The 12,500-nt window shown below is 46.3% G+C and overlaps 1 protein-coding gene across 1 annotated transcript in view; it reads left to right on the top strand.

The window, feature by feature from the left end:
* The first annotated feature begins 6,965 nt into the window (after positions 1-6,965).
* Positions 6,966-12,500, top strand: part of LOC130122594 (uncharacterized) — a 6,315-nt gene continuing 780 nt past the window's right edge. Inside the window, exons 1-8 of the mRNA XM_056291521.1 lie at positions 6,966-7,656; positions 9,034-9,234; positions 9,535-9,679; positions 10,038-10,339; positions 10,990-11,209; positions 11,319-11,647; positions 11,785-11,988; positions 12,087-12,388. Coding sequence (XP_056147496.1) covers positions 7,580-7,656; positions 9,034-9,234; positions 9,535-9,679; positions 10,038-10,339; positions 10,990-11,209; positions 11,319-11,647; positions 11,785-11,988; positions 12,087-12,388 — 1,780 coding nt within the window. The 5' untranslated portion in view covers positions 6,966-7,579. The remainder of the gene's footprint in view (positions 7,657-9,033; positions 9,235-9,534; positions 9,680-10,037; positions 10,340-10,989; positions 11,210-11,318; positions 11,648-11,784; positions 11,989-12,086; positions 12,389-12,500) is intronic.

Below are 12,500 nucleotides of genomic sequence, written 5' to 3'. Positions count from 1 at the left end.
GTCACCCAGGAGTGATGGGGAAGAGTGCAGCAGTGACCCTGCATGAATGGAGGGGGGGATGGAGGGGGGAGGGAATGGAGGGGGGGATGGAGAGAGGAATGGAGGGGGAGGGAATGGAGGGGGATGGAGGGGGGAGGGAATGGAGGGAGGGAATGGAGGGGGGATGGAGGGAGGAATGGAGGGGGGGGTGGAGGGGGGAATGGAGGGGGGGATGGAGTGGGAGGGAATGGAGGGGGGAGGGAATGGAGGGGGGATGGAGGGAGGGAATGGAGGGGGGGTGGAGGGGGGAGGGAATGGAGGGGGGGATGGAGGAGGGAGGGAGGAGGGAATGGAGGGAGGGGGGAATGGAGGGGGGAATGGAGGGAGGAATGGAGGGAGGGAATAGAGGGAGGGAATGGAGGGAATGTGGGGTGAGAGAGAAAGATGGGCAGTAAACTTAATTCAGAAATATCACCAAATAAGATGCATTAGCCTTTCGCCCCTATACCCAGGTCGGACGACCGATTTGCTCGTCAGGACCGCTACGGACCTCCACCAGAGTTTCCTCTGGCTTCGCCCTGCCCAGGCATAGTTCACCATCTTTCAGGTCCTATCGCACGCGCTCACGCTCCACCTCCCCGACAGAGCAATCCTCTCTGGAACTCCTGGTCCTGAAGGTAGTAGTATTAATAGTAGTAGTAGTAGTAGACGATCTGGTGTCTTGTAGGGTCCTGGTCCTGAAGAGTCCTGCTCCTGTCCTCTTATAGAGCCAAAGCTAAAGGCCACACACCCCCCCCATTTGAATGATTGACAAGACATACTCTGATCTGATGTACTGTTGAGATTTATTCAACTGTGAATTGGTCTTCGACAGAGATTAGGTGTACTTAGAAACAATTAGAGATGAATTGGCCTGTTGACCTTTGGTGACCTTTGGGCTGGTGTGAATGGCTGAGGGAGGGAGGGAGGGAGACACACAGACACAGGGCAGGCAGACAGACAGAGAGAGAGAGATATATTTCTCCTTAATTTAGAAATATCACCAAATAAGTTGCATTTTCTAAATTAATGTGTACCCTTAGGGAGGAGATGGAGAGAGGGAGGGAGGGAGCGAGGGAGGGAGCAGAGGGAGGGAGAGAGGGAGGGAGGGGGGAAGGAGGGAAGGAGGGAAGGAGGGAGAAAGGGAGGGAGGGAAGGAGAGAGGGAAGGAGGGAGGGAGGGAGGGAGGGGATGGAGGGGGGAGGGAATGGAGGGGGGAATGGGGGGGGAGGGGATGGAGGGGGGAGGGAATGGAGGGGGGGATGGAGGAGGGAATGGAGGGGGGAGGGAATGGAGGGGGGAATGGAGGGAGGGAATGGAGGGAAGGTGGGAAGGAGAGAGGGAAGGAGGGAAGGAGAGAGGGAGGGAGGGGGGAGGAAGGGAGGGAATAAGGGAGGGAGAGAGGGAGGGAGGAAGAGAGGGAGATATTTCTCCTTAATTTAGAAATATCACCAAATAAGTTGCATGTTCTAAATTAATGTGAACCCTTAAACCCTTTGACCTAGAGAGAGGGAGGGAGGGAAGGAGAGAGGGAGGGAGAGAGAGGAGGGGGGGAGCGAGGGAGAGAGGGAGGGAGGGAAAGAGGGAAGGAAGGAGGGAAGGAGAGAGGGAGGGAGGGAGGAAGGGAGGGAGAGAGGGGAGGGGGGGAGGGAAGGAGGGGAGGGGGGAGGGAATGGAGGGAGGAATGGAGGGAGGGAATGGAGGGAAGGTGGGAAGGAGAGAGGGAAGGAGGGAAGGAGAGAGGGAGGGAGGGAGGGAGGGAGGGAGGGAGGGGGGAGGAAGGGAGGGAGGGAGGGAGGAAGAGAGGGAGATATTTCTCCTTAATTTAGAAATATCACCAAATAAGTTGCATGTTCTAAATTAATGTGAACCCTTAAACCCTTTGACCTAGAGAGAGGGAGGGAGGGAAGGAGAGAGGGAGGGAGGGAGGGAGAGAGAGGAGGGGGGGAGCGAGGGAGCAGGGAGGAAAGGGAGGGGGAGGGAGGGAGAGAGGGAGGGAGGGAGGGAAAGAGGGAAGGAAGGAGGGAAGGAGAGAGGGAGGGAGGGAAGGAGAGGGGAGGGGAGGGGGGAGGGAATGGAGGGGGGGATGGAGGGGGGAATGGAGGGGGGAGGGAATGGAGGGAGGGAATGGAGGGAGGAATGGAGGGGGGAGGGAATGGAGGGGGGGATGGAGGGAGGGAATGGAGGGAATGTGGGGTGAGGGAGAAAGATGGGCAGTAAACTTAATTCAGAAATATCACCAAATAAGATGCATTAGCCTTTCGCCCCTATACCCAGGTCGGACGACCGATTTGCTCGTCAGGACCGCTACGGACCTCCACCAGAGTTTCCTCTGGCTTCGCCCTGCCCAGGCATAGTTCACCATCTTTCAGGTCCTATCGCACGCGCTCACGCTCCACCTCCCCGACAGAGCAATCCTCTCTGGAACTCCTGGTCCTGAAGGTAGTAGTATTAGTAGTAGTAGTAGCAGTAGACGATCTGGTGTCTTGTAGGGTCCTGGTCCTGAAGAGTCCTGCTCCTGTCCTCTTATAGAGCCAAAGCTAAAGGCCACACCCCCCCATTTGAATGATTGACAAGACATACTCTGAGCTGATGTACTGTTGAGATTTATTCAACTGTGAATTGGTCTTCGACAGAGATTAGGTGTACTTAGAAACAATTAGAGATGAATTGGCCTGTTGACCTTTGGTGACCTTTGGGCTGGTGTGAATGGCTGAGGGAGGGAGGGAGGGAGACACAGACACAGGGCAGGCAGACAGACAGAGAGAGAGATATATTTCTCCTTAATTTAGAAATATCACCAAATAAGTTGCATTTTCTAAATTAATGTGTACCCTTAGGGAGGGAGGGAGGGAAGGAGGGAGGGAGCAGAGGGAGAGAGGGAGGGAGGGAGGAGAGGGAGAGAGGGAGGGAGGGAGGGAGGGAGGGAGCAGAGGGAGAGAGGGAGGGAGGGAGGAGAGGGAGGGAGGGAGGGAGAGAGGGACGGAGGGTGGGGAGGGAGGGGGAGGGAGGGAGGTAGGGAAGGAGAGAGGGAGGGAGGGAAGGAGGGAGGGAGGAAGGGAGAGAGGGGAGGGGGGAGGGAGGGAGGGACGGAGGGAGGGAAGGAAGGAGGGAAGGAGAGAGGGAGGGAGGGAGGGAGGAAGAGAGGGAGGGAGGGAGGGGGGGGAGGAGGGAGGGAGCCCAACCACACAGCACACAAACACAGGGCAGGCAGACAGACAGAGAGAGAAAGAGATATTTCTCCTTAATTTAGAAATATCACCAAATAAGCTGCATTTTCTAAATAAATGTGAACCCTTGAAACCTCTGACCTAGGCCTGTCGAGGTCAGAGCAGGTCAAGCCCAACCACAAAGCACACAGACACAGGGCAGGCAGGCAGGCAGACAGACAGGAACAGAGCCAGCCTGTAGGTGTTAGGAGGGTGGGGGAGAGGGGTAGGTACTTACAAAGGACTAGCGATGAATGGGTCTTCCACAGACAATAGGTGTACTTGGAAAGATTAGAACATGAACTGGCCTGTTGACCGTTGGTGACCTTTGGGCTAGTTTGAATGGCTGAGGGAGTGGATGAATTGACCTATCAGCTCAGAAGCCTCTGAGGGGTTGGGTGGGGCCTCCGGCTTTTCTCTCTGTAAAAGTTGAATTCACCACACCTTCCACATTCAGTCTTCATTAGGAGAGGAGAGAGAGGAGTTTGGCTAGAGGAACTACCAGGATTTCGTCCAGAGGAGACACAGAGCACATGAGAAGCTGAAAAGAGCCATTTTTCAATGCGACCAGTTTGATGGGAAAAGATGGCTTCTAAAACATAAGTCATATCCTTCCCCCTCCCTCCCTCCTTTTCCCCCTGGTATTTCAAAATACGAAGTCAGACAGTGTTAATTCACTCATTTTAACCTTATTGAAAATTGAAAATAACATTAAGGCCTGAGCCTGACTTCATATTTTGGTTTTTTAAAATTTTCCCATTGACACTGCATTGAAATAAGCTTAGTGTGGGAAGATTTTTGTCATTTTGGCTGGTTCACACAGGAAATATCCTTTAAACTTCAAAGGGGAATTTCAGTTTTTAAAGGGCCAGCCCACCCGTGATAAAATCTGATTATCTAAATAGGTTTTATGATAGATATCCCTATAGCCAGGTTTTAAAATAAAGGAAATATCTTTTAATCCCTCTTCAAACCTATTTTAACCGGTATCAATTTTCTTTTTTTCCAATTAGTAATGAGAATCGTCACTACCTCCTGTGTCCTGTGTGTAAGAAAACACAGCACACAGACACAGGGCAGGCAGGCAGGCAGACAGACAGGAACAGAGCCAGCCTGTAGGTGTTAGGAGGGTGGGGGAGAGGGGTAGGTACTTACAAAGGACTAGCGATGAATGGGTCTTCCACAGACAATAGGTGTACTTGGAAAGATTAGAACATGAATTGGCCTGTTGACCGTTGGTGACCTTTGGGCTAGTTTGAATGGCTGAGGGAGTGGATGAATTGACCTATCAGCTCAGAAGCCTCTGAGGGGTTGGGTGGGGCTTTTCTCTCTGTAAAAGTTGAATTCACCACACCTTCCACATTCAGTCTTCATTAGGAGAGGAGAGAGAGGAGTTTGGCTAGAGGAACTATCAGGATTTCGTCCAGAGGAGACACAGAGCACATGAGAAGCTGAAAAGAGCCATTTTTCAATGCGACCAGTTTGATGGGAAAAGATGGCTTCTAAAACGTAAGTCATATCCTTCCCCCTCCCTCCCTCCTTTTCCCCCTGGTATTTCAAAATACGAAGTCAGACAGTGTTAATTCACTCATTTTAACCTTATTGAAAATTGAAAATAACATTAAGGCCTGAGCCTGACTTCATATTTTGGTTTTTTAAAATTTTCCCATTGACACTGCATTGAAATAAGCTTAGTGTGGGAAGATTTTTGTCATTTTGGCTGGTTCACACAGGAAATATCCTTTAAACTTCAAAGGGGAATTTCAGTTTTTAAAGGGCCAGCCCACCCGTGATAAAATCTGATTATCTAAATAGGTTTTATGATAGATATCCCTATAGCCAGGTTTTAAAATAAAGGAAATATCTTTTAATCCCTCTTCAAACCTATTTTAACCGGTATCAATTTTCTTTTTTTCCAATTAGCAATGAGAATCGTCACTACCTCCTGTGTCCTGTGTGTAAGAAAACACAGCCAACCCTCATCACACATTTAAAGCGTGTTTGTATGAAGAATGCGACGGCAGAGGAGATTTCTACAGCTGTTGACAACGAGAAGAAAAATACCCATTCCCTCCTTAAAGATGGCAGAACCTTTGCGTACGACCTCTTAAAGGGTATCATCGATTCAACACAGCCATTACAAAGGTCAGTCAATCCATTTCTTTTTCTTTGTGTGTATTTTTGTGTTTGTGTGTGCGTGTGTGTGTGTCCCCTGTGTGTGTGTCTATGGATGCGCGTTTGTGTGTAACGGTGACGTAAATAGGACCATAAATTACAACCCCATTTCCGAAATAGTTGGGACGCTGTGTAAAACTTGAATAAAACAGAATGTGATCATTTGCAAAATCCTTTTTGACCTATATTCAACTGAATACAGTTCAGAGACAGTTCTGTGCGTCTTCTAGATATGCAAACTCTGGAGAATTTAATTGGATTTGTCTTTTTGACTCACATTGATGTGGTTGAGGCTGCTCCTTGTATCCAGTCTGTACTGCAGTAGCCTCTCCAAGGTGCTGATGTCCAGGAAGGCGCTGACCTCCAGGTGCTGCAGACACACACAGACCTTAACCAGGTCCAGCAGCTCCTCACCCACCATCTCATAGTGGTGGATCAGGTCCAGGCTTAGACGCTGCACACAGCCAGCACATAGGATCATTGTACAGAAAGTGTACATGTGGCCTAACATGCAAAGTAGCTGCACACTCAAACACAAGTTTGAGTCATCAGGTGTTCAGGCGGGCTTAGTAGCACTTGTTTCATGACTTGTCTCAAGACATCTACTCTTATCTCAAGTCAAGTTTCTCGTTTTGATATTTACTTTCCCATTTAGTGAAAATTCCTGATGACACGTCTTATAATCATGAAACAAGTACACTTCCTTGAAAACTAATATTGTCTGCCAGTGTGGTGAGAAAATTTTACCAGCAATATCTTGAAATAACCGTTACGAGAATTAAAATGAAGTACATTTATAAGCTCTTTATCATAAAACAATAACAAATATCAAAATATTCTTGTCTTACTATATAAATACTAAATACCATAGTGTGTTTTAGTGTAGAAAGTGTTACTAAAGTGTTCCTCTGACATTACTATAGAAATGCTGTACTACATGGCTATAGTGTTCACATATTATTGAGAAAACACTATAGCACTTTCTAGTTTCTATGGTTTTTCTATAGTCCATTTTAATATGTAGTACAGGCAAGACAGTTAAGTTTTTTCTTTTTCTGTCCCCCCCCTTTTTTCTCCCCAATTGTACCCGTCCAATTACCCCACTCTTCCAAGCCATCCTGGTCGCTGCTCCACCCCCTCTGCCAATCCGAGGAGGGCTGCAGACTACCACATATCTCCTCCCATACATGTCGAGTCGCCAGCCACTTTTCACCTGACAGTGACGAGTTTCCCCAGGGGGACGTAGCGCGTGGGAGGATCATGCTATTCCCCCCAGTTCCCCCTCCCCCCTGAACAGGTGCTCCTGAACAGGCGCTAATGCAGCGACCAGGACACATACCCACACCCAGCTTCCCACCCGCAGACACTGCAATTGTGACTGTAGGGATACCCGACCAAGCCGGAGGTAAAACGAGGATTCGAACTGGCAAGCCCCATGTTGGTAGGCAACATAACAGACCCACTACCCAGACGCCCCCACAGTTAAGTTTTAAAAATATTGCCACTAAATAACCCGCTCACATCAGTAATAACTGATGCCCCCTGCGTGGACTCAGGTCGGCCTACTGACCCGCAGGCTGTGTCTGTACCGAGGCAGCATATCAGACAAAACAGGCTTGGTGCTCTGGGTGCTGTAAAGGGGGTAGTGGGCTGTCATGCAGTACTCTGTGAGGGGTATCTGGCAGTAGTATCCTTGCCAGTTGGCTTGTGTTGAACACTTGCAGAACACTGATTTTTTTTTTTTATAAATTTATTTCTGATTTTTCCCTTTTTTCTCCCAATTTAGTGGCCAATCGATCCCTATTTTAATTCAAACACCCACCCTCGTACTGCATGCGTTCGCCAACTGCATCTCTCCGAGGGCCGGCAGTCTGGAAGGAGAGCGCCTCCCCACTTTGGTGACAAGGCGACTCCAGGCCGAAGCACTGTTTTTTCCGACACACACAGAGACGCATTGACGTGACGAACACAAGCCGACTCCGCCCCCCTCCTCCCGAAGACAGCGTTGCCAATGATCGCTGCTTCGTCAAATCCGGCCATAGTCGGATCTGACGAGACCGGGGCGCGAACCCCAGTCCCCAGTGGGCAACTGCATCGACACAGAGCCGATGCTTAGACCGCTACACCACCACGGACCGACAGAACACTGATTTTGACGTGCAGATCTGGGCAGCTTGATGCAAAACCTGACAATGAACAACCACTCACCACCTCAACAAGACAGAAGATGGACACAGAGGGTAAACATCAGAAGGTATGGAAAGTGCATTTGTCAAAACAGCAGCACTTCACAGATTTTTCTCAACGAATAATTAGCTTATACATCTGGACCATGCAGTCAGATTACATAATACTAACTAGTCTCTTTACCACGACTAGAGACACTCTCCATAATACGCTGTTCACAGACACATTTCTATTTAACAGGAAACAGGACTGAAATGTGATGATGATGATGTGGTGATGCTTGTCTTGGACAGCTATTCTACCGATTCCACAATCAATACGACCGCACACGTGTTCCCATATAGTGTGATGTAGTTAGTAATACATCAGACTGTCTGTGTTAGCTTTGGTCCCCAGGATCCATTTCTACAAGGGTGGGAACTTCACTGCTGAGCTGACGGCACACCAGCAACAATGGCTGCTACACCTGGTTTGTAGTTCATCTCAAAGGACAGATCAGAAAAAAAAATCACAAATCTCACCTTTAAAATGTATTCTGTTATTGTCATACAGGACCTTTGTGACCCCATAACCACCGGCACTATCACCATGCTAACAAAGACATTTATACCCGGTGGAGTACACCCAGGCAGTGGTTAGCGCGGTTGCCTTACAGCAAGAAGGTGCTGGGCTTGAGCCCAGGGGTAGTGGAGTTTGCATGTTCTCCCTGTGTCTGCGTGGGTTTCCTCTGATTGCTCTGGTTTCCTCCCACAGTCCAAAGACATGTGCTAGCTCTGGTGAATCGGCCATACTACATTGCCCCTAGGTATGAATGTGTGTGTGTGTATCAGCCCCATGTGGTGGCCTGCTGCCCAATGACTGCCCAATGACCCTGAGAGCAGGATAAGCGGTCCAGATAATGGATGGATGGATGGATGGATGGAACTACACCCAGTACCACTGTACTTCAACAAACAGTGTTGTGCGACTGACTATACATGCAACTTGCCATGGCCAACATATATCACCACAGAAAGGAACATGAATATTAATATTGGTCAGACCTGAACAAGCAGTATGGTATTTATACAGGTTATTTTGTTGAATATCAACTCATAACGAACTCAACGAACTTATAAGCTACAGAAAAAAACTAATAATGTAACTAATACATTACAGGTAGCCCACAACAATTTCATAAACTTTTGAACCCATGCATCAGTAATGTAGAATCGATGATAGCTGCTTTTGTGGGTTATGATTACATTGGCAGTCTTAACAGTGAACAAAAAACCCTAAAGAAACTGATCATGTTGTCCCTGTTTCAGGCTGTTTTTTAGCAATTTAGCTCACCAGATTAATCCGAGCTAATTATTTTTTAACGCACTCATTTTATCAGATTAATCACATGAGTTAATGCATTAACTTTTACAGCCCTAATACTAACTGTAACTTATTTTTTCAGGCTTATCGAGGAGCTTCAGAAACGTCAAATGAATGTTGTGAACATTCCAGAAGAGGATTCTCCTATACTTCCTTGTGCAAGCCAAACCGTGGTGGATGCTGCGATCAGCCAAGAACAGACAGACAGTGATCAGACAACGGACAGTGATCAGACAAGCGATCAAGACCAGAGTTCAGACTCTAGCACCAAAGCAAATCCAAAGTAAGAACCTATTCATCTCTCTCTCTCTCTCTCTCTCTCTCTCAAGCCCACCCACCCACCCACACACACACAGAGACACCCACCTACCCACACCCCCCCCACACACAAACAGACACACACCTATTGCTGCCATACCTTGCATATATCTGCCCATTGAATGTATATTCATGCCGCTTGTTCTCTTTCCTTGCATATTCTACAAATCTGTATATTTACTACAAAGGTTATTTGTATATCTATGGTCGAATAAGTGATGGAATGATAATGATTCTAACTGGTTGATTTTTTTCTGTCTTTTAGAGAAGCGACAGGCTGGAAAAACCCGACACGTGCTAACATGGCAAAGATGGGGTTGTACCAAAAGCATGATCTGGACCATCCCTTGCTGAAAGAATTCATGGACTACCTGAAAACTGAGCTCTCCTTTGAAAACTGCAAACAAGAGGTAATGTCATAATGTCATAACGTCCAGTAGTTTTTTGTCAGCCTGCTCACAAACCAAGCAACTTACACACAGCATTGATTTGTATGCAACTGAAAGAAGTTATATTGGGAAAGAGTGTTATGGAAAGACTACTGGACATATATAGACAAAAACTGAAAACTGAGTTTAATTAATGAAATAAATGAACTTTTAAACCATATTCTAAATGTTGTGGAATGGGTCTGTATATACTGTACATGTTGTTACAGAGATCCTTTTGGGGTAAGAATTCATTTGAAATTAACTTGTACCAAGGCTGGAGTGGGCCTTTAGTTTGACAGCACGTTTAATCCTGTTAATGTTCCTCTTTTATCTTCAGGTTGAAAACGTGGCAAGGATGCTCTACTTTTTTGATGCGAGCCAACCATCGTTGGAATTTGTTCGAGATAGGCTGAAGACGAACAACTATTTCCGCCTGCTAAAAGAAGCCGGACAGACACACCAAACAAGAAATAACTATGTCAAGGCTATGAAAAGATTTATTGATTATCACACAGTCAATACAAATCTTTATAAAACCGACCCAGAACTCCATCAACAAGCTAAGCTGTATGTGGAGTTTCTACAGAAAAAAATGAAAGAATTCGCCAAAGGAATTGGCATTGAAAGGGTTTCCATCAGGTGAGATTAATAGCTTCATTCTTATATCTTCATATAAATATCTTCCTCTTCATTTTTTTCTCTAAAGGTATTGGTAGTAAACGGGTTGCAATAAGGTGAGATAACATATGCTTAAAGGATATTTGCTGTACTTTACAACCTGGGCCCTGTTCTCATCTCCTGACATCTAAATGAGTGGTGACATTTTAAGTTTTTAAAATTGCTCCTGTCGGGAGTTATGGACCAGCCAAAATGACGTTCTTCCCAAACTAAGCTTATTTCAATGCAATGTCAATGGGAACACTTTGAAATTTCAAAATACAAAGTCAGACGGTGTTGCGTCACTCATTTTAACCCCATTAAAATGTGAAAAAAAAAACATTTAGCCCTGCACCTGACTTCATATTTTGACATTTCAAAGTGTTCCCATTGACATTGCATTGAAACAAGCTTTTTGTGGAAAAAAACTTTGCAATATTGGCTGGTCCATAACTCCCGACTGGAGCAATTTTAAAAATTAAAATGGTCACCATTTATTTAGATGTCAGGAGATGAGAACACAGGGCCCAGGTTGTAAAATACAGGAAATATCCTTTAAAAACAAAAATGAACAAAAAATGTATGTATGCAAACAATTTCAATAATATCTTTTGTGTTTTGTTTTTTGTTAGGTCCGGATATATACGTGATGGGTTAAGAACACCGGAGGACTGCTGGCGTGTCTTAGAGGTCGCTAAACCCGACTTCCTCGTGACAATTGGGAAAGTGATTGCTGCAAAAGGGTATACAGACGATCTCTCGCAGAGTGAATGCACAACTGTGCAAAGGTACCTAATCGCCCTGATCATACTGAAGCATCTGCAAAGGCCTGGGGTGGTTACAGGAATGACGGTGAGATGATTAATGATTATTAATGTAAAATAAACAAGAAATGTAATATTGTAAAATAAACTATATTTTCAGACACAACTCATGCAATCTCTCCTGGATCCATCCACAGGTCGGCGAATGGCATAAGCGGGTTAAGAAAGGCTCCGGTGGTACCGTGGTTCTCGTCAAGAAGCACAAGACGGCAGCCCAACAGCCAGCAGCCTTCGTCTTGGATCAAGAGCAAGAAGCCTGGTTTGAAGCCTACTACGAGTGTGTCAGAGAACACATGAAGCAAGGTTGCAGAGGAGATGGCCAGAAGGCACCTAAACGGCGAAAGATGGAACAGAGGGCAACTGATGGTGAGAAAGTGGTCGAAAATGCTGAGGAACCGTTCTTCCTGAATCTGGCTGGCTCGCGAATCGAGAATCCCTCCCTGCATCTCAGTCGGCTGCATACCAAGTAAGTCCTGTGTTAACTATTAAAAGCTAGATTCAAACAGACTTGGTTTTTTAAAAACATTTCTGAGGTGAGCCTTTTCCTCCCTTAATGTTTATAAAATGATCATAACATTGTTCCTTTTTTCTTGTCATTATTAGATACAAACTCCCAGATGTGAACAGCGATGAGGTTCGGAAAGTCTTCAAGACAGCAACAGTCTCTGAGTGTTTTGAAGCAGGGGACAAAAAACTCTTCAGCAACTACCTGAGTCATACTGTGGCAACTGCAGAGGGTCATTATCAGATTAAACAGATATCTGATTTGATCAAGGCCACAGAACTCATCAAGCGTCTTGGATCAAGGTAAGCACATCAGCATTGAATGACAACATGTTTCTTAGACAATGGACCCTGTCTGCATATCCGTATTGAAAATTGATGTAATATTCTCTTTTTTTCAGTGAAAGACCTTCTGACAGACCCTCCACGTCCAGCGAGGTACCCTCACCCTCTGAGGAACAGAGTGAAGACAGCAGTGGCTCAACAGCGACACTCAAACCATCGGCAAATAAAAAGATGACAGACCAGATTCTGTTTGATCGTTTCCAGACAGAATTCCCCGTGACAGTCGATGATCTTGCACCAACTCGAGAGAAACGCCTCAACTTCCTTTCTACTCTGAGTGTTGAAGAAGACAGAGAGAGCATGCTCTACAACCGTTGGGTGAAAAAGCAACGGAAACTCCGCCAAGACTACACCTTGGGTAAGGATATTATAAATTATCATAACCACATCATGATTACCAGACAATCTTTGACTGCATGTGATTGGGATGTAGGTATTAACTTGTGAACTTATTTTGTTATTTTTCATTT

This window comes from Lampris incognitus, chromosome 13 (genome assembly GCF_029633865.1).
Source record: "Lampris incognitus isolate fLamInc1 chromosome 13, fLamInc1.hap2, whole genome shotgun sequence".
Classification (NCBI taxonomy): Eukaryota; Metazoa; Chordata; class Actinopteri; order Lampriformes; family Lampridae; genus Lampris; species Lampris incognitus.
The sequence above is the reverse complement of the archived record's forward strand: the minus strand, read 5'-3'. Positions and strand labels throughout refer to the sequence as shown.